The sequence below is a fragment of the Fundulus heteroclitus genome, chromosome 2 (genome assembly GCF_011125445.2).
Source record: "Fundulus heteroclitus isolate FHET01 chromosome 2, MU-UCD_Fhet_4.1, whole genome shotgun sequence".
NCBI classification, from domain to species: Eukaryota; Metazoa; Chordata; class Actinopteri; order Cyprinodontiformes; family Fundulidae; genus Fundulus; species Fundulus heteroclitus.
The window spans coordinates 30718136-30745564 of record NC_046362.1 but is presented as its reverse complement, the minus strand read 5'-3'; the positions used below and the strand labels follow the sequence as shown (position 1 = coordinate 30745564).

Sequence of the window (27429 nt, the reverse complement as noted above, 5' to 3'; positions counted from 1 at the left end):
GCTGGGACCTGAACGGCTCAGTTGTGTTTCTGCTCGTCTGTTTTGGGCTGTTGTCCTGCTGGCGGATGAACCTCCTCCCCATTCTCATGGGAAGCATCCCCTCAGCATGATGCTGCCACCTCCATGTTTTACTGTGCGGCTGGTGTGTTCAGGGTTGATTTCTTTCACACAGTGTTTGGTCCATTTTCCAAAAAGATCCATTTTTGGCTCTGACCAGACCACCTGCTTCCAGATGGAAGCCGTGTTTCCTACAGGGTTTGTGGCAAACGGGATTTCTAATTGCTTTCTATCAGCGAGGGCTTACTGTTTGTCATTCTTTACGGCAGATTTGTAGAGTGCGTGAATAATAGATGCCTTGTCAACAGATTCTTCCACCTGAGCTGTCTATATGTCTCTTAGCTCTGCACTGCGAAAAGGGAACTGAAAGTAAGCAAAATCTTCTTGAAGTTAGTATATTTTTCCTTGATTTGAGCAGCTAAATAAGGCTGTTTGCCAACGGAATGAGTATTTTTCCCCTAAAATGTAATAATTAGATATCCTGCACTTGAAATAAGATGATGGAGATGAATTGTTCTTATTTTATGTGCAAAAATCTTATTCCATTGGCAAATGGTCTGATTTAGCTGCTCAAATCAAGGAAAAATACACTAATTTCAAGAAAATTGTACTTACTTTTAGTTCCCTTTTGCAGTGTGGTGGGGTTGCAGCTGTGTCGTCCTGTTTCCATGTCCAGATGATGAACAGAGCTCTGTGAGGTCTTTAAAGTTTTGGCTGTTGTTTCACGACCTGCCCCTACTTTAAAATTCTCTGTAACTTTCTACCTGACCTGCCTGCTGTGTTCTTTGGTCTTCATGATGCAGTTTGTTCTCCAATGTTCTATTAACAGACCTCCGGAGCTTCCACTGAACAGCATGCATTCATACAGGGATCAAATCACATCTGGACTTCATTTGCTAATTAGAGGACTTGCGAAGCCAGTTGGTCGCACTGTTTTTTTTATTTTTTTTTTATTATTATTTATTTAGGTACGTTAGAGGAAAAGTGAGTAAATGCAAATGTACAAAACACTTCTCAGATTGTTTTATTAGTGAAGAAACAAACCATGCATCATTTTCCTTCCACATTGCAACACCTCACTTCTCTCTGCTGATCCATCAAACACTGCCTCAGCGAAATGCAAGGGAAAAAAAGAATGTCACTAGGTGTCATTCCTGGTTTTCAGTCTTTTAAACTCATATTTTGGTCATCTGCAGTGATTCAACCACCGGAGTGGAAATAGTTTGTGTCTTTGTGAAAGTGGGATGGTGATGTGTCAAAAGTTCCTATTTAAAAGTCTTTGCTAAGTTGTTTTGCACCACTGAGTCATTTCTAGAGTTTGGGCAGTGTTGTTTTGTGTCCCTAAATGATTCATAGGCCAGAGTTAAGTGGCTTAAAAAAGATCAGTGCTAAAAATGCTGAAGAGTTAATTTCCACCTTTTTTTTCCCGCACATTCAGTAAATTTTATTTGTCAAAGCCTAAATAGTACATCATCTTACATGGTTACGAGCTTGTTGTGCAGTAAGAGCATCCTCAGGAAAAACAAACTGGCAATTAAAACAAGTTGTGTCTGATTACATCCCATTTCGGTTCAGACTCGGGTAACGAGGCATTTCCCGTTTCCCTCATGTCAAAACTAAAATAACACAGAGAAAATGAAAAGGCTCAGTGTTGATGTTTTTCTTTTTTAAATTAAAAGCAACAATTTCAGGCAAATGAAAACAATAACAGAGATGGGAGCCTTTGATTTGGACATTTATGATGCACAAACAGACTTTAAGACGTAATGCGGATGTTTGTGGGTTTGAAAACCAGCAGCATTAAAAGACTGGTAAATTTAAACATTTATTTATTTTTTACTGAAAGCCTTGTATTAGGACAGTAAAAATGATTATCCAACCACCAGTCAATCAAAACATTTATTATATCTCAGAAAAATCGGCTGCAGAAACATAGACACAAAATCCAATATAAAGACTTCTTTACTGCGGGTTTTTGTTCGAGCGGCACATGCAGAATTCAGAAGAGGGAATAAAATCTCATGTTTTTACTGTTTGCATTGAATACACTATAAATAACGTTCATTACTATTTACACAAACAGGGGCGCATCTCCTGTCGTCTGTGCTACGCCTCGTGCCACTGCTGTCTGATTAACTGAAGCCTGTCAAATCCTTCCTTTTTATCCGTCGTCAGATTTTACAGTAGCCGGAAAACCGTCCATGGAACATCTGAAGCTTTGCTTAGTCTAGATGGGCCGTCTCTTTTTCAAACCACTCCAGGACGACGTCTCGGTTCTCCTTGACCCACTGGATGTTCACTTCGGTTTGCTCGATGGCCTGCTCTACGGCTCTGGAGGGGCCGTACTTCCCCATGTCCTCCTTGAAGCGCCTCAGCTGGAGACACAGACGGACGATTGTTACCAAACGCTGGGAGACAGTGTCACACAGACGCACCCTCTATCTTCAATTCTACCATTTCTAGTCATCAGGAATACCTTTCAAATGATTTCTGATAAGTGTAAGAGCAATACAGATAAATCCATTTGCAGATATATGTACTTAGATATGTGGCCAAATTCCCTTTTTCACACTCAGTTTAGCATTTAAGTATCAGTTGAAGATAATGAATAAATCTTAAAGCTAAAAGTCACTAGATCAACTTATGGATGTTGTCAACTGAATTCTAATCACAATTATAAGCAATATAGGATATAATTAAACAAAAAAAAAATCAAAGATTTATGGGCTCACCATAGAGAAAAATTCTGATGTGAAAGATTAAAATATAAACTTATATTTCTTCCTTAGCAGGTAAATGTTGAAAAAATTTATGTTATAGATACACTTCAGACATTTTCACCTAAACCTTGGACATAGAGACCAATCCTTTGGACAAAAACAAAAAAAAAATCTAAATTAGTAACTAATGCAAAGACAGAGAAGAGTTAAGGGCAGGTATCTTCATTTATTTAAAAATACTGACATATTTAAAAAAATAAGTAATGATAACGAATGGGACATTTACCATGATGTGCTAAATAACTGTTAAAAAGTGAACAAAAAAGACGACAATCCACTGAAAATTAGCAAACACTGGGTATCTTTTTTAAAGAGACCTGCTAACGTTAGAAAATTTAAATTCTTTGCTACAACTATATGACATTAAAATATATAAAATATATGATTCTAGCTAAAAAAAATATATGAGCGACCAGAGCCGGACAGTAACGGAGTACTTTTACTTGAGTACAGTACTTAAGTACAATTTTGAGGGATCTGTACTTTACTCGAGTATAATTTTTGGGGAGTACTCATGACTTTACTCAAGTACATCTGAGAGGTAAATATTGTACTCTTTACTCCGCTACATTTCTATCCATAACTGTGAGTAAAAAAAAAAAAATCTTCTAAAAAAATAAAATAAAATAAAAAAATCTCGGAAACCTTTAATTTGTTGTTTCCCTCTCAAACGTGATTGGATTGTGCAGGCGGCAAGGCGCCACTGATTGGGACAGCCTATCAGCAATCCCATTCAGCTTTCCGCCGAAATCAACTCCATGGTCAGATTTATTAGACAAGAGACGAACAATGGATGAAGACGCAGCAGTTCCATCCCGGGAATGTGTCAACCCGTGGCCCCACCTCGCCTGACTATTTAAATTTTTGGAACAATTGAATGATAGTTTTTGCTTCAAGTGTTTGCTGTGTTTACCCAAACAGAACTTCATCACTGCCTACAAAAATTAAGCCGAGCATTTGGTTTGATGTTCTTTAGTATGCGGTGTGTTTAACAGTCAGGTTCAAATGTGGGTGCAAAAAATTCATTCAAACTCTAGCAGAGGTTTGTCAGAGTGTTGCCATTGTGCTACTGCCTTGTGAGAAATGTTAAATAAAGCAACATGGTAAAAAGATTAAATGACTTGGTTTTACTTTCAATTCCTTTTACATTCTCCAAGGTATTAACATTAACATTTTTCATAACTCGATGTGTAGGACATTTCTGTACATAAATGTAAGCACTGTGGCAGTAGTAATGCAATATTTAGAAAATGTACTCTTGATACTCAAGTACTTTTAAAAACAAGTACTTCAGTACTTTTACTTAAGTAGACATCTGACTGCAGTACTTTTACTTGTACTTGAGTAAAATTTAGCAAGGGGTATCTGTACTTTTACTCAAGTAATGAAGCTATGTACTCTGTCCGCCTCTGTGAGCGACATAACGGAGGAGAATAAAGAGCTGAAAGTCAAACCAGATTTATGTAACATGGAGCTAAAGCTACTTTCAGTTTCAGCCACGTTTTGACCAGTTGACTCATTTTATAGTCGGGCAGCTAGCTTATATAACCTATAGTGTTGATAAGTGGTAAAAGCTCTGACCTTTGAGACATAAAGTTGATCGGGAAAAAGTTGAGGAAGCATCTGGATAAACATGAATAAACTTAATTGCTCGTAGTTAATTAAGGATCAAAGGTGAGGGAAAAAAACGAACGCCATTCTTCCTCGTCACGCGGACAGGCCGTGACGGGACAGGTGCGTGTCCGATAAGGTATCAGGGAGTTTCAGGTTACTCATCTGCTTCAGATTAATCACAAAAACCTAAAACTATTTATGGCTTCCGGATAAAATGCGAGTAAATTACCTCCTGCAGCTCAAACTCTGTGGAGAACCTCCTGGTCACTCCCTCAACCAGTGCAGCTGCATTCCTGTAAAACATCAGTAACAGCATGTAAGAGGAAGGAGTGTGAATCATTTGCTTTTTAATTTACCTTAGATAAAAACAATTGCTGGATTATGAAAAGAAGGCTTGTATCTGGTGTATATTTACACGCTGATACCGACATGTTGGCTTCCCGGTAACAGCATAAACAGTGGAGACTTTATGGCGAGGAGCTAATGATAAGCACTGATTAAACTGCGGGACCTTCGTCCTCCATGGCGCAGCGCTGGATTACTGTAAGCCGCCGTATGTAAACGCTGCTTCTTTACGACTCCTCTTTTACACGGGTCATGAAGTTGTCACGAAGGCTCTGTAAACAACGCCTCGCTGGGTGAGCTGAGGGAACCGTAACGGCGCCGATCTCAGACCCTGACCTGAGGTGGAGCTGAGACCCAAGGTAAACATCAGCGGAGGAACCCTGTGAGAGCGACCAGTCGGCTTGTTGGTGGTCCGAACTCAACTTTTATGTTTACGGCAGCTCAGATAAACGCCCACCGCCCGGCAGATGATATATATGCAGTTATATGGGGTGTTTTTTATCTGGAGGACAAAGTTTAAGTGTCCACCTTTTTAATATTTTTCAAAAGCACATTGTCACAACACTGAACACAACACCACCTCTGGGTCAATGTGATGTGATTTAATAATATCGAGATGTAGAATGAAAATCAAAGCAAAACTGAGAAAACAAACTCACCACTGACAAATCCCACATTCCTCTTGCAGTATTACCAAATATTCACGGACAAAATACAGGATCCATCTATAGCCCTCAGTATAGTGGAAGTATTTGGTAAATTGAGAACTAACACGGTTTTAGAGATGAATTGTGTACTTATTGCAGTTTTCTGAACTTTTGCTGTACTTGCTTTTCCCAGTTTGGTTTTGATATGGTTTCTATCCCTGAACCGTACCAGAGACAGCACCTTTTTCTGCCATTTGTTTTCTAGATTTTAAAGTTGCCGTTTAAATTATTCTTATTACAGTGAAACAAAAAAAAAGTTGTTCTAGTTGTAGCTCTTAGAAACTACTGTAGATCAGAAACCAACAAGGATTTACTTAGTTTATTTCTTATGAATAGAAAAAACTAAGTGCTGTATGTTTGTTAATGTATGGATAGAAACAATTAAACTTTGAATGTTAGTGATGAAGCTTGTTCCAGTGAAACCAAAGAAGTCTAGTCAAGGATTTCCTTAGCTTATTCCTTTGTTAATGTAATGTTTTCTTTTCCTATGTAATAATATTTCTGTGTCTCTGCTCTGTCTTCTCTAACCCCCAGTGGGTCGAGGCAGATGAGCGTTCACACTGAGCCTGGTTCTGGTTCTGCTGGAGGTTTTCCTCCCTGTTAAAGGGGAGTTTTCCTCTCCACTGTGGCTCTACGCTCTTTCAGGAGGAGTGAATGCTGCTTGGAGAGACTTGATGCAATCCAATGGGTTTCCTTATATATATATATATATATATATATATATATATATATATATATATATATATATATACACACGCACACATACCCATGTATTGACATATATTCACCTGGTGATAGCAGCAGAAGTTCTTCCGGATCATAGCACAGGTTATAGCACGGTGTATTAAATAGATTATTGCACATTAGTTATTGCCCAAAGTTATAAAAGTTGTGGTTACAATTATTGATAGCAGCAGAAGTCACTTCTTTCAGGATTATTGCACTGGTTATCGCACAGTGAATTAGATAGATTATTGCACATTGGTTATTGCGCATTAGTTATTAAAACAAACTTTGAGCTCTCTGGGGCTTTGTTGGTAATTATGCTTATTTTAACCTCACTAATAATAATAGAGTTCACTTAATGTTTGAATACCTTTAACATCCTCAACCAAGCCAGCACTAATTTGTTCTGAACAGATTGGAAATTACACCAAACGGTTTTACTTTTAATCTGTTTTTTTTATATATATATATTTTTTGCCAGCTTGCAAATTATAGACATGTAAACTGTTTTTATTCACACATAAATCCTTTTTAAGCTACAGCTGGACCTCTAAAGTTTGTTTTTCCTTGATATGTTGCTGCGTGGCGGATGTGTACACAAAGCACACCCCCATTTAAAGTTTTGGCCTTTACATATTTTAAAATTATCTAGTTTTACCAAAAAACAAAGCCCATTCCATTTTGGCCTCATCTTTGTTTACTCAACACCGACCTGCTGGAATCTTTGGTGTGGGGTTTGGAACAACTGATGTTAGAAGTAAAATAATAATGGATCCTCACTCCCCATGAAATGCAGTTTCAAAACATCGCTCCTCCTTCGCCCTTTTCCACCAGCCAAGGTTCAGCCCTGTGTTTTGCATAGTTGTCCGGGACTCAAAAAACGATCACTTCCTCTGTGAAACTATTACGTTTGAGAGTCAGCAGAGGCTCGCGGCCCAAACGTCAACCTACCCCTGGCTGACGTAATCCCAGTGGGCTCTCATGAAGTTCCAGGCCAGCGCTTGTCCCGCGGCGTTTTCCGCCACGAGGTTGATGGTAGAAGTGACGTCCATCAGACGTATCTTGTCAGGGTCCAAAGTGTATTCCAGGTATCTGTAAGATAAAGCGGGTCCTGACTCACTGTTTGCTTGACAACACCTGCCGTGACTGGGACTGACTGGATGGAGGGCGCGTCTGTTGTGAGGGCGGCTTTCGTCCACCTCACCTGTTGAGGAGCCAGGTCTTCTTGGAGCAGGACAGAGCTTCTCTGAGCTGCTCCTTCTCTGACGTGTCGGCGGAGCTCAGAAACTTTTCCCAGGCAAACTCCCACTCTTTCTTCCCGCCAGCAGCCACAGCTTGGCAGTAGATTACCGACCGCAGGTTGGGGTGGATGCTAAACGACAAACACAGAACAATGCTTCAGTCCATGGACTGAAAAGCCCATTGTCCATGGGGAACCGTCGACTCGGTCCATTCCTCACTCATTCAGACATCCAGGACATGTTTTCTTTTCTCCTAATGATACTGTTGGGAGGAATGTTTTCCCATTCCTTCCAACACTTAAACCCTGAGCCAACCGAGAGAAATTAAGTAACATTGAACTGTAGAGTGGCATATTTTGTTTAAATCTTGCGTTTCTTTAAATTTCTTTACTGTTTTCAAGCATCCACACAGGAAGAACTTAAGAAAAGCCCACTCTTGACTGCAACGTCATAAATACAACAATACACTAACCTTAAAACAAGCAACAATACAACCGGTGCATTTACTGACAAGCTCTGTGTCTAAAATGGGAATTGCGTCTGCAAAAACCTCAGGATTTCTGGAACAATTTAGAGTGCACATTAAATCCTTGACAGCACTATTCCAGTTATTCTTTTAAACTAATATATTTTCTGACATGTGACAAAATCTCACCGTCCAGAAAACACGGTGCTTTTTTTCCTCTCCATTTTGCTGTATTTGTCAATGTATATAAAAAAAATATAATGTTTTCTATGGCTCTAAATTGATGAACTCGTTAAAGTACGTGCACCACTATTTGATGCGCCTCCATTTTGTACAGAGCCTGTTTACTGGGATGAAGGCTGTAAGTGTGGGAGTCCTGTTGCATGTTTCCTGTGACATCACCATCTCATTTAAAATTTTTCCACATATAAGGACCAACTGACCATCTGGTTATTTAACGCCGATGCTCTGAGAGTCACAGCGAGTCCTCAAATTCAGCTACAAGAATATTTCGTTTGAAGGTGAGTAAATCTTCTTCAGCCCAAACAGAGCGTCTGACAAGTGTGGCATGATATTAGCACATTTTTATTATTTTGTTCTTACACTGACACACGCACAGCACTTTTGTAAATTCTGCAGCAGTTTATATGACTGCTCAACAGTTGTTGTGCTCGTACCACAATATTTTGCAGTATGTCTGACTACCCTGTGGGAGCCTGGCTTATTAGCTGATCAAATTCTGCAATCAAATTCAATTTAAATTCGATTCAAATTCAAAAATACTTCATTTATCCCAAGAGGAAATAAAATAAAAAAAAAAGTGATAAATGTGTAGGAAAGCAAACTGGAGTTTTTTTTGTAATTTAAAGTTGTATATTTTCCTGTTCTATATAAAAGTACAGTGGGATGCATGTATTAGAAGTTCACATAATCTGAAAGTATGCATCTCATGAAAGTAGTCGTACGCATCCAAACTCTGCTCTGGTCTGTGTTGCTACAGTGTTTGCATGTGCAGAACGGAGGCAGCATTCAGCAAATCTCACAGATTTTCTGACTGTCAAAAACATTTTCAGCATACAATAGAGGTCTAGGTACAGAGCCAAGACACGTATATGCAGACATAAAGAAAACGTTAAAAACGGCCCTATCCTGTTGTAGTTTCTGGAGCAAAAAGAAGTTGTGGCTAAAAGGAAAACTGGTACCTCAGAGTTTCTTTGAGAGGTAAACGTGAAGGAAAGCAGAAGTTTGGCTTGAAACTAACCTGTTAGTCTGATGAGTGCATGAGAAAATATTTGAATGAAGTTGCACAAAACAATTCTCAGAGAAGAGAACATTGCTAAATTTTGTATGAAACGTTTTCATGTGATGTCTTCCACGGAGGAGGACTCAACAAACCAAAGAGGTCTACAATCCTCTGGGGACCAGATGTTCTGAATCAAATAAATACATGAATTATCTCTTTAAAATTTCCACACGTTCTGCAGAAGTCTGGCATTGACAAATGCTAAATTTTGCTGTTAAAAAACCAAACTGCAATAAAATGTATTTTTCTTTTTTTTGCTGGATAATTATCAAGAAATTTGACCAGTCAGAAAATTTGAGAACTTTTGAATCAAACAACAGATGTTTTTTAAGCTGCAGCCGCACTTTTGATCTTACTTTTTTCTCTATTCTTGCATGTCAAACCATCTCTAGGCTAAATTTGTTCGCCCTCCAACATGGTAGTGGGATGCTCCAGGTGACCCCAATGTAAAGACAATATAAATTCCAATTTTGATGTTTTTATATCTCTTTCCTAACGACTAATTTATTTTCTAGTAGTCTCGCCTTCAGATAAAAAATACCAAAACTATTTCTCCATCAGGTCAGAATTAAAACCCGCTAAAGAGACGCTCCAAACACATCAACACCAAATGTGTTTGATAAAAAGGTAGAAGAGATTGATTCTCTTCTTTTTTTTTTTTTTTTTTTTACACCACACAAACATTACATGCACTTTACAAGCAATTGTGGGTAAGCACTGACACACAAACGTTACATGTCTATCAGTACTTCCCCACAATTGCATGTAATTGCCCATAATTACATGCAATTGTGGGCTGATGCACAACCACGTTTCAAGCCTGTCTATACAACACATGCAACAACAGTTAAAGCTGCACCTGGAGACATTTCAGATAAACGACGAGAAAACATCACATAACGGCATCAGCGTTCTTTGTTAGTCGTATTCGGGCCGATGCTTTTAAACAGCCGGCGTAATACAATAAGGATTTTTTTTTTTTTTTTTTGTGGTAAATTATAGAGTTTGGTAAAAACCAAAAGGGTGCAGCTTTAGGATTAACCGTGATGCCGCCACAGCGAGACACACAAGGAGTGAGCGAACCAACACCTACCTTGGCTAAATCAATGCTGGAGAGAGCAAAGCTACAGAACGCAAAGGAAGCTATTACAGTTACCGCTTTCAAAGGGACAGCTCTTGAGAAAAGAGAGGAGCAGGAGTTATACTCATCCCGGATCGTACCTGTTCGTTTCGTTCGTTTCCATCCAGGCGGCAAACTTGGTTGTGGCCATCTCTATGCAGTCAGGGAGTCCGTTGGAACAGGCCAACTCTATGGCAGTGATCTGGGTGTGCCTTTAGACAATGTTACAGATAAAGCTCGATGAGTGGGAGTAACAAGACAAACAGATTTTAACACCTTTCAGCATCAACCATAAACAAATGAACAAAAAACAGCATTTTCTTTAACACATTTGAAGTCTAGTCTATGGTCACAATGCATTACAACCAGACCTTTAATCCTTAAAACTAGCTTGGTGTTAGAATATGAATTGTAATTTGAAAATAAAAATGGCCCTAAAAGTAATAATTACAACAACCAAGTACACTTAATGTTCCAAAAGCAGGAAATTGAATCCCTGACCAGAAATTATTTGCATATTTTCTTTCCGTCAGATTTGCAACAGGTGGATGCCAGTGCACTCTGTGCCAATGTACCCAGTATAAAACGTGTATGGCTGTAGATTTTATGGATCGCAAACATGCAAATCTGTTGATCATTAACCTGGAAACAATTCTTCTACTTAAATCTGGCAGGTTCACAGCTCCAGGCTGAGTGAAATAAAACTGGGCTCACTGTGATGAGTGATCCTTGGGGACAATTGATTCGTCCGTGTCATTTCTGAAGAAGTCATAAAGCTCCTCTACTTGATGTCGAAGGTAAAGCTAGAGAGAGAGAGAGAGAGAGAGAGAGATGATTTCCTAACATCTGTTTATAATGCTCTAGAACTAATTTAAATTAGACAGATGTTTCATTAAACGAAACAATAAATAAATTGGCACGTACCTGCATGGGTCCGTACACCTCAGAGCGATCGAACATGAGGAAGAAGTACTCCAGATTCCTGACCGCTGACTCCCAGGGGAGGAACGCTCTCTCTTTACGGAGGAAACGGGTTGAGTTCAGAGCCAGAGTCACGTTCACCTGTTTCGCTCTGAGGGAAACAAGTTGATACAGCCGGTTTGCAATTAACTGCAATTACACTAGAGATTTATTTGAAATTGGTGCATGGTCTCTTAAACAATAAGTCCTTTCCAAGTCTTTGTGAAAATATATATATATAAAAAAAAATATTTCGAAAGACATTCTGAGAAGGTAGATAAACAGATTAAAGGATGTTGCAACAAGTAGTCATTCAGCAGTCTCATTCAGCGTTGTTGTAAACTAGCTTCTACTGTAAACACACCGGTTTTAAAGCCCAATCCAAGCTTATAAATAGAACTTCACTTTGTCTCTCAATATGTGTGAAAATAGTGCAAAAATATCAGTACCTTGCCAAGTTGAAGGCGTCGTCAATGAGCTGCCCTCTGTTCATCAGTGGGATGAGCTGGAAAAGAGACAATTCTTTAATTACTGAATAACCCAAACATTAGGAGACTTCAACAGGGTTTAATCTGTACTAAAGACATGCAGTTTATTCTGATTAATCCTGATTAATCCATGGGTCTCGCTCATATCAGGGAGTCTTTTTTTATGTGTAAATCTGGATTCCAGGTAAAAAACAGAAGTTTGACGGAGGAGCGGCTGCACAATGGTGCAGTTGGAACTGTTTCCGTGCAACAAGAAGGTCCTCGGTTCAAATCCTGGCCCCGGGGTCTTCCTGCACGGAGTTGGCGTTCTCTCCGGGTACTCCGGCTTCCTCCCACAGTCCAAAAATTAATCTCCCTTAGTGGGATTATTTGGACGGGTGAGCAAATACATTTGGCAATAATGCGTTTTTCAGTCGAATTCTAAAGCAGACATCGTTCTTCCAGGGTTTTCGAGAAGGCTTAAAGCATAAAGAAGCGAATAACGAAGAAAATTGAGTTTACAGAGGTAATGTTTAATATCAACGGTGTGTTGACTGCTTGCAAAAGCTATAAATGTCTCATATGATTCTATTAGTGCAGGCAAAATGGGGTGTTGTTTATTGTCATTTAACTTTTGCACACCTTTAATACTTCTTAAGAAGCCTGTATCTTCTCTCTAAGGGAGAATCATAATTGAAATACAGGAAGACGTTTTAGTTACGAGTATGTCGTTTTTTTTTTCTTCTGTGACTTCCTTGAAGGACTTTATCCTGGCAACAGCTACACTATCCATAAACCTGCTCCAATTAACCTGATGCTGATAAGACCATTGCTACGCGGGGCAGACTAAGACTGAATCCAGTTCCTTTAGTTTTTTAGCCCTCAAAGCGTTGGCTGGCGACCCGCTTTAATGTGTTTTTACTGGCCGTCTTGGTCATCATCTGTTTTCTGGACGATGCAGCAGCTGGGAAGAAGCCTGCCCATCTGCTGGGATTACGTCGTTCCCCAGACCAAAATCAATTTAGTGTTTCACGCTAAAGGACAAACCTGGAATGTTTTCCTTGTCTGATAAAGCGTTTCACGGAGAGGAACCTGAAAGGCGTTTGGTTCAGTTGCTAACTCACATCTGGGTTCGTTTGCAGCTGATCCAGCAGGCGCTCCCAGTTCTCCGGGTTGTAGTTGACTCTGAAGTATCCAGTGCAGTTGACGTTAACCAGGATCCACTCTCCTTTCTTTGAAATGAATTCCTCTTTCTTCACTGTTCCGAAGACAAATATTTATTGAACACTTTTAAACTCTCTTTTAAACACAAAACAAGGCTAGAAAAGTTCTGGTTCCCAGGACAGCATCACGCGAAACCTCCCTCAGGAAGACAAAGAGCAAACTTAAAGCAGATGTCTTTAAGAGGTTTATTTTTTAATTATATCTAAGGTTTTGTCTCATTACAGTTATTTTTACACAAAAATCATCACACCATATGTCTGAGGTGTTATGGTCTCTAGATTAAAATAACACACATTTCACATTTTTATTGCTGCCTCTATGAAATATTTTTCCTCTTAGTTTTAGGTGTTTTTTTAATTTTACCTTTTGTAGTTTCATGTTCTTGTTTTTGCACCTAAGTGAACAGGTCTATTCTAGGTTCTGAAACTATTTAAATCCAGCTTCAGTTCTCAAGAAGGATTACACACTCTTGGTGGAAAACCTAAGCAAAGCCAGGATTCAGTAGCTTATCGAACCCGCTTTATTAGCAGCAACCGCCTGGAGTCGTTTTTTGACTTTTGATAGTGTCTCACACCAAAGTGAAAGAATTTCAGCCTATTTGTCTCTACGACTGAATTTTGGACAAACTTTAGACTCGCTAAGTGCAAATCACCAGCTTCTGAGGATTGTTGTTTTCTCTGATATCCTACATTAGGTATTCTCCAAACATGGGACTGCTCCTCCTGGCTAAACACTTCTAGCTTGGTCTCGTCTACCCAACGGACAATTTTCCGGTTATATAAATAAAGCTGCAGAACTGATTCAACTGATTCATTGATTGTGACGCTGGATGTTTTTGCAAATTCTTGGAGCATTGCATGGTCTAACCTCGGGGTTGATTTGCGGGGGCGTCCAGTCCTGAGAGCATTGGCAACTATTGTGGATTGTCTCCACTAGTGAATGATCTTTCTCGCTGTTTAACAGGGTAACTCAGACTGTTTAAAAAATTTAAAAACAGACTGATGGGGACCAACAACTGCTTCATAAAGATCATGGGTGATATATTGTTCCCACTTTGGCATTGTCCTAAAACTCCAGAGCAGCAAAAAGCAGAACGTCTTCCTCCTCAGAGAATGGCGATCAGTTCATGGAGAACTTTAATTAGTAGGAGCTCACAATAACTTTCCCTCCTAAACACCATAGAAGCATGTACAGTGTACTTGATTTCTCACATACAGCTTTTACACAATGGCTTCAATTTTGTTGAAGAAATAATGAAAGAGGAGAATCTGTTGTGTATTTTTGAAACCTTGAAGTTGGATTTTGGTAAAAAAAAAAAAAAAAAAAAAAGACCAGCTAAATCTATTATTTCCTGATGCATAATCCACAAGAATAGTAAGAGGGTGTAGTTTTTTAACCAAGACAGTTCAATTGTGTTTTTTGTATGTCGATTCAGTTTGGAATAACTGGAAGATGAAGAGCAGACAGAGACAAAGCTGGAGAATGTTGCTGTTTTTGTGTAAATGTCAGGGGTTTGGGCTGCGTGTTACCTGGTCCTTTGACATCCAGCCAGACAAAAGCAGGTTTGGAGATATTCGTTGTAAACGTGATCGGGATGAGCCAGTTCAGACTGAAGAGAGAAAAAGAGCTGCATGTTCAAATGTGGCCAAAATGCTTTTAATGCAGGAAATGAGTCTGAATGGAAGCATGCAGTGCAACCTCTAAGGCTTTTAAAGCAAAACATAACAGAGAACGCCTGGAGACAGAGAAAGAAATTAGATCTGTGTGAAAATTGTGAGAATTGTTTTGCAACAGCTTGGTTTCCTCAAGCACCGAGCTGAGGAGGGGGGGGGGGGGGGGGTTCTGAGAGGCAGCTGAATCCAACTAAAACCAGGTCCCAGTTTGTTAAATCTTTCTTTGCATTTCCACGGCTGTTTCATGACGTACATGGTTAGAAAACACTGACTCGAAACACTCTGCAGGGCCAAAGGTATACTCAGCTGTAATCAGAAGCAGAGATTTCCTGAAGGCCTGACAGACAGATAAAAACAAGTCGGCCCCCCGGGAGTTACCTTCTGCGTTTGAAAAACTGAGCCAGACAGAAGAAATACAGCAGATCATGACTTGGCCAAAAAAAAATAAAAAATAAAAAAAAATAACAGGAGACACATCCAAGCTCCAGAAAAGCTGCTGAAAAGCATGTTAATGCATTTGATTCTCTAAAGCTAGGCAAACGCTCTAAACCCCTCAGATTGTGAAGGAACATTCTAGCACAGATGGGACACCGTAAACTCTTTGTGGGATAATGGCAAAGAAAAGCTACAGGGTGAAACATGTGTGAAGCAGAAAGAGTGCAGAGGGGCCACAGGAACATGTTTTTTTTTTTTTTTATTGCCACAAAGCAGTGACGTTGGTAGGAGTCGGAGATCCTGCGGACTGTAAGGGCCCCTTTACACCTCTAATCAAGTGTAAAGGGGCCCTTAGCAGCACTGACTTTGCAGTGCCTGAATGAGTCAGTGGCCTCAGTACAAAACATAGAAAACAATACAAACAGACTCATTTCATGCATCATAAAACATAATTAATATCCTAATGTTGTGTATTCGTTTTGAGAATAAGTGAGAATCCATGGCTTCAAAATTAAAGCAGAACATTCCATGGAAATATGGCGGTCACCGTATTTCCCAGACTATAAGGCTCACTTAAAATCCCTAAATCTTCTCAAAAAGTCTTATATTCTATACATATATTGTATATACAATATATGTATGTGATTCAATTCAATTCAATTCAATTTTATTTATATAGCGCCAAATCATGAAACATGTCATCTCAAGGCACTTTACAAAATCAAGTTCAATCATATTATACAGATTGGGTCAGATTATACAGATTGGTCAAAAATGTCCTATATAAGGAAACCAGTTGATTGCATCAAAGTCCCGACAAGCAGCATTCACTCCTGGGGAAGCGTAGAGCCACAGGAAGAGTCATCTGATGTAATATATAATATGGCGGTTATGTATAATTAGCTTTAAACTCATGATTAGACCATCAACTAAAAGACTAAAAGTCTGCAGAGTACACTTTAAAATGTTAGAAGTATAAATGCACCATGAGCTCCCTATGTTTGCCGTTCATTTGGGTTTTATACGACAAGACTTTGACTTCACTGTCCTGATCAGAGCCAATAAAAAGCACGTACCTGGATTCAGCAGCGCTGTTGTAGAAGAAGCGTTTCTGGTAGATCTCTCCGTTGGTGGTGTTGATAGTGATGACGGGATAGCCGGGTTGAGTGGTCCAATATTTCATCAAATTGGGAACGCTGAACATGCTCTTTTCATAGCGGGACTGCAAACATGCACACGAGTCGGTTGGATGTAAACACACGTTAGAGTCCAGATGTTACTATCTGACGCAGTCACTGAAGTACTTTTAAACCACAAGATTTTTTACATTTTCGATAATCTCCCACAGGTTGTTCTGTTCTACATTTCCTCCTTTGTAGGTCTTCAGGTACGTCTAAAAAATAATCAGAAAAAAGAAAAAGTGAATGAGTAACACGAGTCGTGGCATAGATGGTTGCACTACATTTCTGTAATTGTCTTTAAAGAAATGTATTATTACAAACAGGTTATTTGGATAAAATATTGGAAAAAGACACAAACTAACTATTCTCACTGCCGGCTTTAAACTGTATGTTGTGTAGAAAACTTCCCAAGGAGCGCCTGAGTTATGGAAAGTGATTCAAAGTGAAACTAAAATGCAAATCGATGCTCAAAAATGTTTTGTACTACAACCAAAGTGTATTCATTCTTTGTTTTTCAAAGTAGCAGGTTAGCAAAAGATTTTAGGAACGACAATCTACAAAGTTTTCGTAATATCTGACACAAATTATGATTACATTAGTTCCTTTTCTTTGTGACGGTGCTATTTCAGCTGTTAGTGATATTTTAACACCAGATTTAAGCACCAGAATTAGAGATCTTCTCTGCAGTGGTTTCCTTCCCCACCCCTCGATATGATTCATTTGAGTATGGTGAGCTGAAGAATGTCTGAAGGGCATTCCTGCTAGCGGCACAGGCATTTTTGGTTTTAACTCTAAACAGACACGGTTATCATGGAGGGATCAGAGGCAACCCCCCCTGAATCCCGGAGGATGTGTGCAGGACTCCGTCTGAGGTATTTGTAAGGATCGCAGCAACGTTACCATGCAATCAACACGGATTTGAAATGAGTGTCTTACTCTGATCCCGCTGTCAAACACATTTTCTCCCACATGCTCAGCCAGCATTCTCAGCACCATGGCCCCCTGCAGAGTAAACACAAGTCATCCCGTTATAAACAGAACAGATGCATTGCGTGCAGGAGGGAAAACAGAATTAATCTGATGGAAGCTTTTCCACAAAAATATGGACAAGGAAATATTTGAAAAGAAAAAAAGTAACACTAAAAAGAAATTAAACTGACTTTTCCCTAAGTTCTTTTTTTTTTATTCTTTTGAGAGAGAGAAAAACAACTAAATACAGTGCTGTAGATGGGCCATAACATTAAACCCATCACATTTGAACCAGCAATTTAGGTTAAATGCCAACAGAGATTCTCCCAAAGTGAAATGCAGAAAGATTTTCATCCAACTGAAATCGTTTTTTTTCCTGCCGTCGTCTTTGCTTCTGCATCATTGCAGAATATTTTGGGAACTCCCTGAGGCTATAAGGAAAATAAGAAATACAGTTCTACGTGCCTATGAGTCAGGCAAGGAAATTAATAAATGCAATTAGGCATAAGCTGGCTGCTGGTATCACCAAGACTTTAATGATTTTAAAACCACCAAAAATATTGCAATTAAGTTTTAATAAGAGAGTACTGATGTCCTGAGAGTTTTCTCGCTGTTTAGCGCACAAGGTTAACAGAAGCGCCCCTCCCCCACCTGCTGCTGTGGCCTACCAGTCAGCTGACTGGAAGAAGGCTGCCCCACTTGTTTAGAAGTGATATAATGTGAAAATATTATTTTTTTTTCCTGAAACCACGTGGAAAATAATGGAAAAAGTAAAGAAATAAAAGGTGACTCACGATGTGAGAGACGAATACTAAAACTACAGTTTGCAACCTATGACGACATGTCAGCAGCTGACTGCAGGCTGGCTACCCGAGCAGACAGCCTGACTAATTAACCAGCTTATATCAGCTTATTTCTATTACTCTACAAGGAGCCGCAAAGAAGTACTTTATTCTGCACAATGAGGACTGCAACAAAATTTAGTTGGTGTCCAACTTGATGTTTTTATGTTTTAATCAAAATCAGAGTTGTACAAACATGTACCCATAACAATGTCATAATCTAAATAATTAAATAGCAATTAAATACACTGACTTACACTGATATTAGACCAAGTTATACATTTCATATGATAATACTGTGAAACCGTGCTATTTTCACTTGAGGATATGATTAGAATCTCCGACTGGCCCATGTTTATCTATGATATTAAGAAAAAACTTATGTAAACTTTAAATGTAGGGAAATATACAGTATACTGATATATTGCTTTGTGTTGAGTCTAGCTGTTCTGGAAAATAATGATTAAAATAGGACATTTTTGGATGGAACATAGTTTATAAGAAAACACTAATTTTGTCTAAGAAAAACTAACTAGTCTCAAAATTTATTTAAAAATATAAACAACAAATTATCAATACAGCTGCTTTAGTCTTATGTTCTGACGAGAAAACCATATATAAAATGTATGAAGAATGCATGTTGTCAGCTCTTTGTTTGTTAACACCAGTTTTTTTCTTACACTTTTGTTTTTATGGATAATTTTTTACAACATAACTTCTGTCATTAGACTTTGCTTTAAATAATTCCAACGTGATGAAGAAAGGCGTTTAAGGCTCGTTTCTAAAAGCAACAACTTCAGGATAAACATAGAGAGAGGGGGTAAATTATTCGCATGGATATGAGTGCTTTTGAGTGGTACTTTACCTTACTGTATGTCACAGCATCGAACATGCCAATGATTTCACCAGGTGCCTGCACATACTCCATCGATTCGCTGAGAGGATGGGACGTATTAAGTGCATCCTGCTCAAATGCGGTGTGGAGGTCATCTATAATTAATATCTCTTTCTGTAAAAACAGACACAATACTGTATAATGACACCTGAAAAGCATATAGGTTCACAGTAAATTATTAAGAAAGCATTTGCTGAAGTAATGAATATTTATTTGACACACAGAACAGATTCGACACTCCCCCTTTATACCAATAAAGCTAAACCTTGTACAATCCATTAGGATATTGTCAGGCAAAAATACTTGTGCATCTTAAAAAAAGATAAGTGTGTAATCAAAAACATATATATTTTTGATTCAACTTGTGCTTCATCATCACTTATCATGACAGTTTCTGACATGAGGATTCTTAAGATATATCTGACTTTTAAAGATCTTCGCCATGATCAAGACCCAACTAAAGGTCAAATACTTTGGTCTTGTTATCATCAGTCAGGCCGGACCTAAGAAGCCTTTAGATGAAAGAGCTGAAAAATCTCCGCCACTTTCAACCAAAGCTCGTCAGATTACATTTCTAGGGTGACTTGACTTGGATGATAAAAGCCTAATAACATTCAGGTATTGGGTGGGTCCCTGAAGATCAGGGCAGTTTGGTGAAAACCGTTGGAATATGTCATGTTTTTAATACCCATTCTGACAAAATTAACATTCATTCAAAGATTATTTATGTTATTTGTTAAGTTAAAGCCCAGAGACAACAAAATTATTCACACAGAGGAAAAAAAAGAAAAATCCATGATAATTTGTTATCCCGAAACAGAATGAGGTCTTTGGGTTTTATCTGCGATAAAAGCATATTGACGCTGCTTCAAAACTTACTCCACATGCTGGTGCCATTAGGCGCCGACAGCGGCGAATGAGAGGAGGCCAACATGAACTTACTATTTGAAATGATGGCTCAGCATGGTCCACTGCAAGGTAGGACATATAGGTGGCAAACCCTTCATTCAGCCAGATTTCATTCCACCATTTCATCGTCACCTGATTTCCAAACCACTGTTGGCAAAACGAAAAACATCAGCATCAATTAACTGCAAGGAGGTTTTCTACCTGTATCTACAGAATCTGCAACCTGTCATGGCAGTAAAATGGTATGTGAGGAATTAAGAGGTTATTTTTTTTTTTTTCCCATGTATCCGTGTCATTCCAGGAAACACCAAAACCATGTTTTCCCCTCTTACCTGGTGTGCCAACTCATGAGCGATAATACTAGTGATCACTTCCTTGTGCAGCCATGAGGACACTCCTTCCTCATAGAGCAAGGCTCCTTCCTGGTACGTGACCAGACCCCAGTTTTCCATTGCTAAAGGTTCCAAGTCTGGCAGAGCAATTTGATCTGAAGGAAACAAACAAATGTGGGCAAGTTGTGTAAAGTTAGACAACATTTACAGGTCTGCTTGCCAGTTTCTTAAATTAGCTTTATGATATTGTGGTTTTAGTAATAGAGATAATTAACTGTGACATCATCCAGAGAAGACGGCTCACCCGCTACTACCATCTAATGTAGAACAGATTACTAGATCAATGTGTGCTTCTGTGCTTTTTTGTCTCTCTTGTTGTGTCTCTGCTCTGTCTTCTGTAACCCCAGTCGGTCGAGGCAGATGACCGTTCATACTGAGCCCGGTTCTGCCGGAGGTTTTTCCTTCCCGCTAATGGGTGGTTTTTCTTCCCACTGTCGCTTCATGCTTGCTCAGTATGAGGGATTGCAGCAAAGCCATGTACAATGTAGACGACTCTCCCTGTGGCTCTACGGTTCCCCAGGAGTGAATGCTGCTTGTTGGGACTTTGATGCAATCAACTGGTTTTCTTATATAGGACATTTTTGACCAATCTGTATAATCTGACCCAATCTGTATAATATGATTGAACTTGATTTTGTAAAGTGCCTTGAGATGACATGTTTCATGATTTGGCGCTATATAAATAAAACTGAATTGAATTGAATTGAAATGAAATGTATTGAAATTTTCCTTTCTGTAAATCTGCTGACAAAGCTGCACGATGGCTACTGGTCCAAAACTAAAACCCTTCTCAATCAGGCTAATTCACAGCAACTGTTCTTTGAAATTGATTTTTGTTATTTAATCTATTCTTAATAAAATAAACAATTACAAAGATGCTGTGAAGGTTTTATTTATCATAAAAATCCTTTTGAACCCAACTGTTGGGCTCTAGGAGCTTCTTAACTTTCTTTGGTACATTAAAAAAGTAGAAATGAAAACCGTCTGCACATTCACATCAAAATCAGCTTCTCATTTTCAATTTCGAGTTGAAGAACTCTCAGAGTTTAATTTGTTGTCTATTTATCTAATTCTTGTTAAATATGTGGCATCAAACCTTTGGTCAAATAAAACTATGTTTATTTTTTCTAAAGGTGTGAAACAAATACTCTTTCAGTTAAAATTGGCTACACCTGTAAATTAACAATTAGTGGGTTTGATGTATGATCAAACTCTTTTCTAACCCAGGCAAAAAAAAAATATGGTTGCCATATAAAATAGCTGAAAGAGGTTGTAGCATTACTAGGTGATGAAAAAATACATTTTGACCCTCAACAAATTAACTAATTTTGTCCCAATAAATCACAATTCACATTTTCTTAGCATAACAACTTAAAAATTAGACTGTCATGAAAGGCATTCTGTGTGACTGAATCAGGGCCGAGGTCAGAATAATTGCAGCGTGATGTTCACTAGTGGCATCTTTATCTTTATTTTTAAAAACAGGAAAAGATTAAAACATCTTGCGTTGACTGAAAGAAACAGCATTCTAACAGATTATAGGGTAGTCCTCTCTAAAAAATATGAGTAATATAAGATACGTACAGCTTAGAAGAGATTGTTTAGGTCATCATTTGGTCTTTATCCTTCAGATCAATCATTTCTCTTTTTAAGTTTTAATCATGCAAGTTTTGTTATCGATGTTGCTGTGTTTGAGGCCAACAGCTTTTACACTTTTAAAGATCAATTGAGGTGGCATAAATTATGCCACAGATTTTCTAATTTACCTAAAATCTCCTATTTAAAAAAAAAAAAAATAAGCACAATCTTTTGTATCACTTGTAAGGTTTTGATTATGCTTCTGATAATGCTGATAATAATAATAATAAACATAATAATAATAATAATAATAATAATGATAATAATAATAATAATAACCTCAAGATTAAATTATTTATTTTATTATTTAACTTTTACTATTACTCATAATATCAAATATCTCTGTCTTCGAAGTGTCATTCAGACCGAATAAATTGGGCCTGCAATTTGTATATGGGAACTTTAGTAACTTCAAATTTTTGATATTCCCAGCAGGGGAACTTCTGAACTATCAATATGAAGGGAACCTCAGACATTCAATGCTTTACAATAATTTGGATTCATGTTACTACTGAGCAATCTCTATGTGACCAAGCAACATGTCTTAGTAATTAAGCTATCATACCCTTAAAAGATAAATATATCATTTTAAAAAAAGAAATGAAACAAAAGTGTCAAATTTGTTTGCTTCATCAGACAAATAATTTCTAAAAGTGGGTGCTAAAGTCTTACCGAGTTTGCTCAGTCCAAATCGCAGATCAAAATGCGTTTCGTAGAACTCGAGGATCTTTGCGGTTATTTTTGTGGCATAGTTAGCGTGCTCTGCTGCGATGGCTTCAGGACGGGCAAAGGTCTGCATGAGCAAAACACAGAAATGTACTAAATGTCTGATTTTAGTATGAGATATAGAAACAAGAGCTTAAAAAAGTAAATCAACCAAGCATAACATTATGACCTCCGGTCTCATCCTGGTTTATACACTCTTTTAGCAGCAAACCAGCCCTGACTCGTAGAGGCGTGTAACACAAAAGACACAGTTTCTGGTCCATTACATCTGGTAAGTTGTGTGGGTGGAAGTCCAGCACATTACACAGGAACCTGACTAAACTGAGAACTTGAGATGCTCCATCCATACGTTAACCAGGTCAAAATGTTGGTCAAAGTATAATGCCCGTTCTCTGTGAGCTACAAACAGGTTTGGCTTTTCCACTTTTCAAGGTAATCCTCATTTAACCAGTTAATGAGGTCCAATTATTTATGAGCCCAAATTCCATACAACAAAATATTTTTTTTAAAACCTACAGGAGCACACCTACATTAATAGTCACACGACTTTCTGTGGAAGTGGTTTTTTCGAACTCTGAGACAACAAAGGCAAATAAATAGGTCGACATCTTCGGTGTCGGATGAAAACGGGTGAATTTCCAGTCCTCATCTATAATGTAGGAACCTGCAGAAAGGAAACAATACAGAACATTATACGTTGCTATATTACATCCAAGCTTAACCATTTCTTATTTTATGTTTAGTTTTGTTTACTTTGTTCTGCTGCATTTGCCAGAGCTGTTGTACCACGTCTATGGATGACTACCAAGTCAAAAACAGCCTTCATGTCCGGCTCGTCGAAACATGGAAATAATCTCCTTGCACTTGTTGGCTCCAAATTTGTGGCTGCAAGGAATCTATGGACACAAAAAAAAAAAAAATAAAGTTGTAGTGAAATCAGACGTTGCAGAAAATAAAAAAAATTAAACAAACAGGGATGTATTTTAGAGAAAAAGCCCTTCCAATCAGAACAGGGATTCAAACCTAGGACCCTCATATTAAAAACGCTGACTCAGCCCACTACACCACAGTGGGAATATTGTTTCAGGCACAATCTAGAACCCAAAACATAGTCAGTCTGTTTAACAAGAAAATACAGCGACACAAATTTAGAGCTGTCATTTACCTGGAAGTTTGTGAATGTTTTATTACATTTGTGAGCATTTTATTACATTTGTGAGCATTTTATTAGATAAAAAATGTAACCCCCATGACTTTCATACATAAATAAATTGAATTAAAAGAATATGAATTAGAATCTAATAGCATAAAATAAAAGTGTTTGATATTCTTAGGTGGTTTAGTCAATAACTTTCTTAAAAACCTAGGTCCATTCACAATTTGTATTTTCAAAACTATTTTATTTCAATATTTTCTAAAGAATGATTAAAACTTATTTTGCAATATCAATACTTGTTGATATTAATAGTTTCCTTAAACCTTTAATTCCACCTTTGATACACAGCATACATTTTCTAAACGTAATGTTGAAATCTACATCAATTTTAAAAAAGGTTTTAAAATTTCTGAGAGGATTATTCCCCCCCCCCCACCCCCACCCCCTCCCACACACACACACACACACACACACACACACACAATTCTAATATTTTCATTTTATTGACAATAACTTAAAGGAAGCCTGTTGATTTCTTGTCTCTTGCTGAACAATATCCTGACATCAGATTTAAAGTGAGTATAAACACAAACATCAATATCAGGGCCGTAAATCAGCAGCTCTGTCACGATAGGATGTTTTATCAATTTGTCTGGATGACGATACGATATTTATCGGGATAACAAAGTCTGTTACGATTTCTGATCGATATGATGCGATAGTTTCTGCCCATCTAACACTGTTATTTAAATTCATATCAACTCACAACCCTAAATATGATCTTAACTCTTGGAGATATCAGGGATTCAAATCAAAAACAGCATTCTTCTAACTTATAATAATAATAATGATGATAATAATGGAGTGATATATATAATACTGCCTGTTGTGTAATATTTAGAGGAACTGTAAAATTTAACAGTAATAATCTTTGCTCTCTATAACTAGTTTACTATTAAACAGTAGCTAGTTTTTTTTAAGGATAAGAAAATTATTGATATTTTTACACCTCTCTCGTGTTTTTAAAGCTTAAAATCCTACCTCCACCCAAAAAAAGAAAAAAGAAAAGTTCCTTCAAAGGAATTTAACTTTGTCAGAAGTACTTTTTTCTAGAAGTTTACAGTTCTTTCTCCATTTAGATTTTTTTTTTTTACTTCTAAACATGGTGTTTTCATTTTAACAGTAGATAAAAAGGACCTAAATAAGAGGAAAATAAAATGTATCTAATCACTTACCTGTCCTCTACGGTTACATTTTCATGCTCCCAGTTGGTTTCAGTATATTTGCTCACATACAGTGCTTCAAGATTGTTGGATATGTCCCCCTCAAAAGACAGAAACAAACTGTAGTTCCCTCCTGGCATAAAAACCTCCTTCGTCTCAATCACCAAGAACTGGGCGCCCTCCTCGTATTGCAGGGCGCCGTTGACAGCCATCTGCTTGCCGGTGTCTAGGTTCCTCACGAACGGAGAAGAAATCTTCAGCTCGTCGCTGTGGAGGTAGATTTTATCTGTCCGCACGTTGCAGAAGAAATACACTGTGGAGTTCCCGGTGAAGGCCAGCGTCTGGTTCGGCGTCGTCACGTTCACCTCCTCCACGATCCTGGAGTAGAGGTGAGGCTGGATGAGGATGCTGTACCTTTCGGGAATCAGGGACCTCGGCAGCCGCAGGTCTGGCTCCGGGGGCAGCGTGGGGGGCAGCGTGGTTGGAGGAGCCGTCATGTTCAGGTTCGAAGACTGAATCTCGAAAGCAATCATCATGGTGACCATCCCAGCGATGGCGCAGGCCGTCATGACCGCGAAGGCGACGGCGAGGCCTATGGATAACTTGGATTTTGCCGGCATGGTGGCAGCTTCCTTTGGCCAGCACTGAAGGTCCCTTTGCGCGACGCCGGGAGATGAGTCTCTGAGCGCGTCTACCTGTGGACTGGGCCAACTGATCGGCAGGCGTCCACCTTACCTCGTCCTCATAAACAGGGCTTGGCCATAGAAATTATAGGCCTGCGCTCGGATTAAGCATTAACCTGGCCAATGCCAAGGGGAGCAAAGAGTAAGTGTTGGCGTGTGAGGAGGGCGATGTTCATTCTAGATAAGTCAGGCGGTGCTCTCTCTCACACATCTGGAGGCGGTTCCTTGGTTCTTGCCACTAATGCGAGGGTTAGGTAAACCTCAGGGAAGGCGGCAGTTTCCAAACCATCACACTTTCCTTGCTTTTCCTATTTATAAAACGGAGCACAAACTGCGCAAACAAATACCACCAAGTGTTTGTCGTGACAAAAAACAAAAGAAGAAAAAAAAAAGAGAGCCTCTTCTGATTGTAGCAGGAAGAGTCCAGAGATCCAGTCTGCCCACCTTTGTTCCCCTCCACAGGTAAGCAGGCTCTTACTCCAGAAGTCTCCAAAGATATGAATCCACGAGAAAGCGCCGTGAGATTGACAAAGTCTCCCCAAACAAGAGGCAAATGAGGGAAGGACATCTGAGGGGGCTGGATGCGAGAGGTGGAGTACAGCGTTGGGGTGTGGGGGGAGAGAGGAGGACTGGCTGCAAAGGCTCGTCCTCGGAGAGGCTCGACCACCATCACCTCTGTGCTGAAATTCTTCGCTTTAAGAGAGGAAACGCAGGCGTGCAGATCAGCAGGCTGGGAACAGACAGGAAAAGGTGGTTGTTTGTGAGGAGAACAGATGTTCCCGCTTGAGTCAGAAAGCGGTCGAGAAATACGTAGCAGAGAGGCTGAACTCTGTATCGGCCCCCTTTACAGATGACTTCTATTTCTTGATTTATCGTGATACCTACATACCTGGCCCCTGTGTGAAAAAGTTATTCAAGTCGACACCCAATGGTATAGATAGACAAAGGTCGTCCCAGGTTTGTTCCCGGCGAATGCCTTTAACCCTTAGCATTAAACGCCAATGATGCTTTTAGATCGATGCGGAGAGATTTTGGCCCACTCTTCTTACCAGAATGATTTTAATTCAGAAACAAACACAAGTAGCCTGTGTGGCTTTTCAGTTAGTTTTGAGTCCAGACTTTGACTAGACCCTCTCCATGCCCTTCCTTTGAAAATCATTTGAGGTTTTCTTCTAGAGAGGAGAGCTCATGGATCGATATGCTGTAGGAAGTTGTTCGGTTTCTGAATCAGCTGAAACGGTCTGGTTCTCAGAAAGGTCCACAAAGTAACTAAATGCAATCTCAGATAAAAAAAAAACAGCAGATGCAAAACATCTGTAATTTATTTTTCTTAACACAAACTAACGACAAACGCTTATGGCTTGAATAGAAACGAGGATGGTAAAATCCAGGCAGATGTTTTTTTAATGAAAACGCCTTGATTAACTGATCCATTATAACAAGACCGCCACCAACTTTGACTGTAGGACTGAAACGGCCCTTTGAATCGTCTTATTGAAAAGTGCCATATCAATAAACTGGCCTTGCCTTGAAAATTCTGTGTTGGTTTTCCGCCAGACGTAACGGGGCAGGCAACTTCCAAAAAATTTCCCCTTTTGTGTAATCAGCCCACAAATGATCCTCTCAAAAGTCTTGGGATCATCACGATGTTACTTGGTAAATGTCAGCTGCGCCTTTGTGTTCTTCTTGTGTAGCTG

The 27429-nt window shown here is 38.9% G+C and overlaps 1 protein-coding gene across 2 annotated transcripts; it reads right to left on the bottom strand.

Annotated features, from left to right (window-relative positions):
• Positions 1 to 1869: 1869 nt before the first annotated feature.
• On the bottom strand, positions 1870 to 26322 carry anpepa (alanyl (membrane) aminopeptidase a). Of its 2 annotated transcripts, XM_012867631.3 has the most exons (20): positions 25062 to 26309; positions 23424 to 23566; positions 23201 to 23334; positions 22617 to 22737; positions 20247 to 20401; positions 19948 to 20061; positions 18976 to 19119; positions 17236 to 17301; positions 16446 to 16511; positions 16195 to 16340; positions 14540 to 14619; positions 12911 to 13044; positions 11769 to 11824; positions 11284 to 11431; positions 11074 to 11162; positions 10461 to 10571; positions 7434 to 7601; positions 7181 to 7321; positions 4681 to 4744; positions 1870 to 2432 (listed from the first exon to the last, which is right to left on the bottom strand). In XM_012867631.3, the coding sequence occupies exons 1-20, from the start codon at positions 25667 to 25669 to the stop codon at positions 2280 to 2282; spliced, it is 2841 nt and encodes a 946-aa protein (XP_012723085.2). In that variant the 5' UTR covers positions 25670 to 26309; the 3' UTR covers positions 1870 to 2279. The 2 variants fall into 2 exon arrangements, with proteins under 2 accessions (XP_012723085.2, XP_035980714.1); XM_036124821.1 differs by lacking the exons at positions 1870 to 2432; positions 4681 to 4744 and adding an exon at positions 10333 to 10363 and having other exon boundaries at positions 7186 to 7321; positions 25062 to 26322.
• Between the last annotated feature and the right edge of the window lie 1107 nt (positions 26323 to 27429).

Excerpts from the sequence above, each read along its gene's own strand:
- anpepa (XM_012867631.3), bottom strand. The coding sequence starts at position 25,669 with ATGCCGGCAAAATCCAAGTTATCCATAGGCCTCGCCGTCGCCTTCGCG. Across the intron at positions 20,062-20,246 it reads CTCATGAGTTGGCACACCAG|TGGTTTGGAAATCAGGTGAC; the intron begins GTAAGAGGGGAA and ends TTTTGCCAACAG. Across the intron at positions 13,045-14,539 it reads GCTGGATGTCAAAGGACCAG|TGAAGAAAGAGGAATTCATT; the intron begins GTAACACGCAGC and ends TCTTCGGAACAG.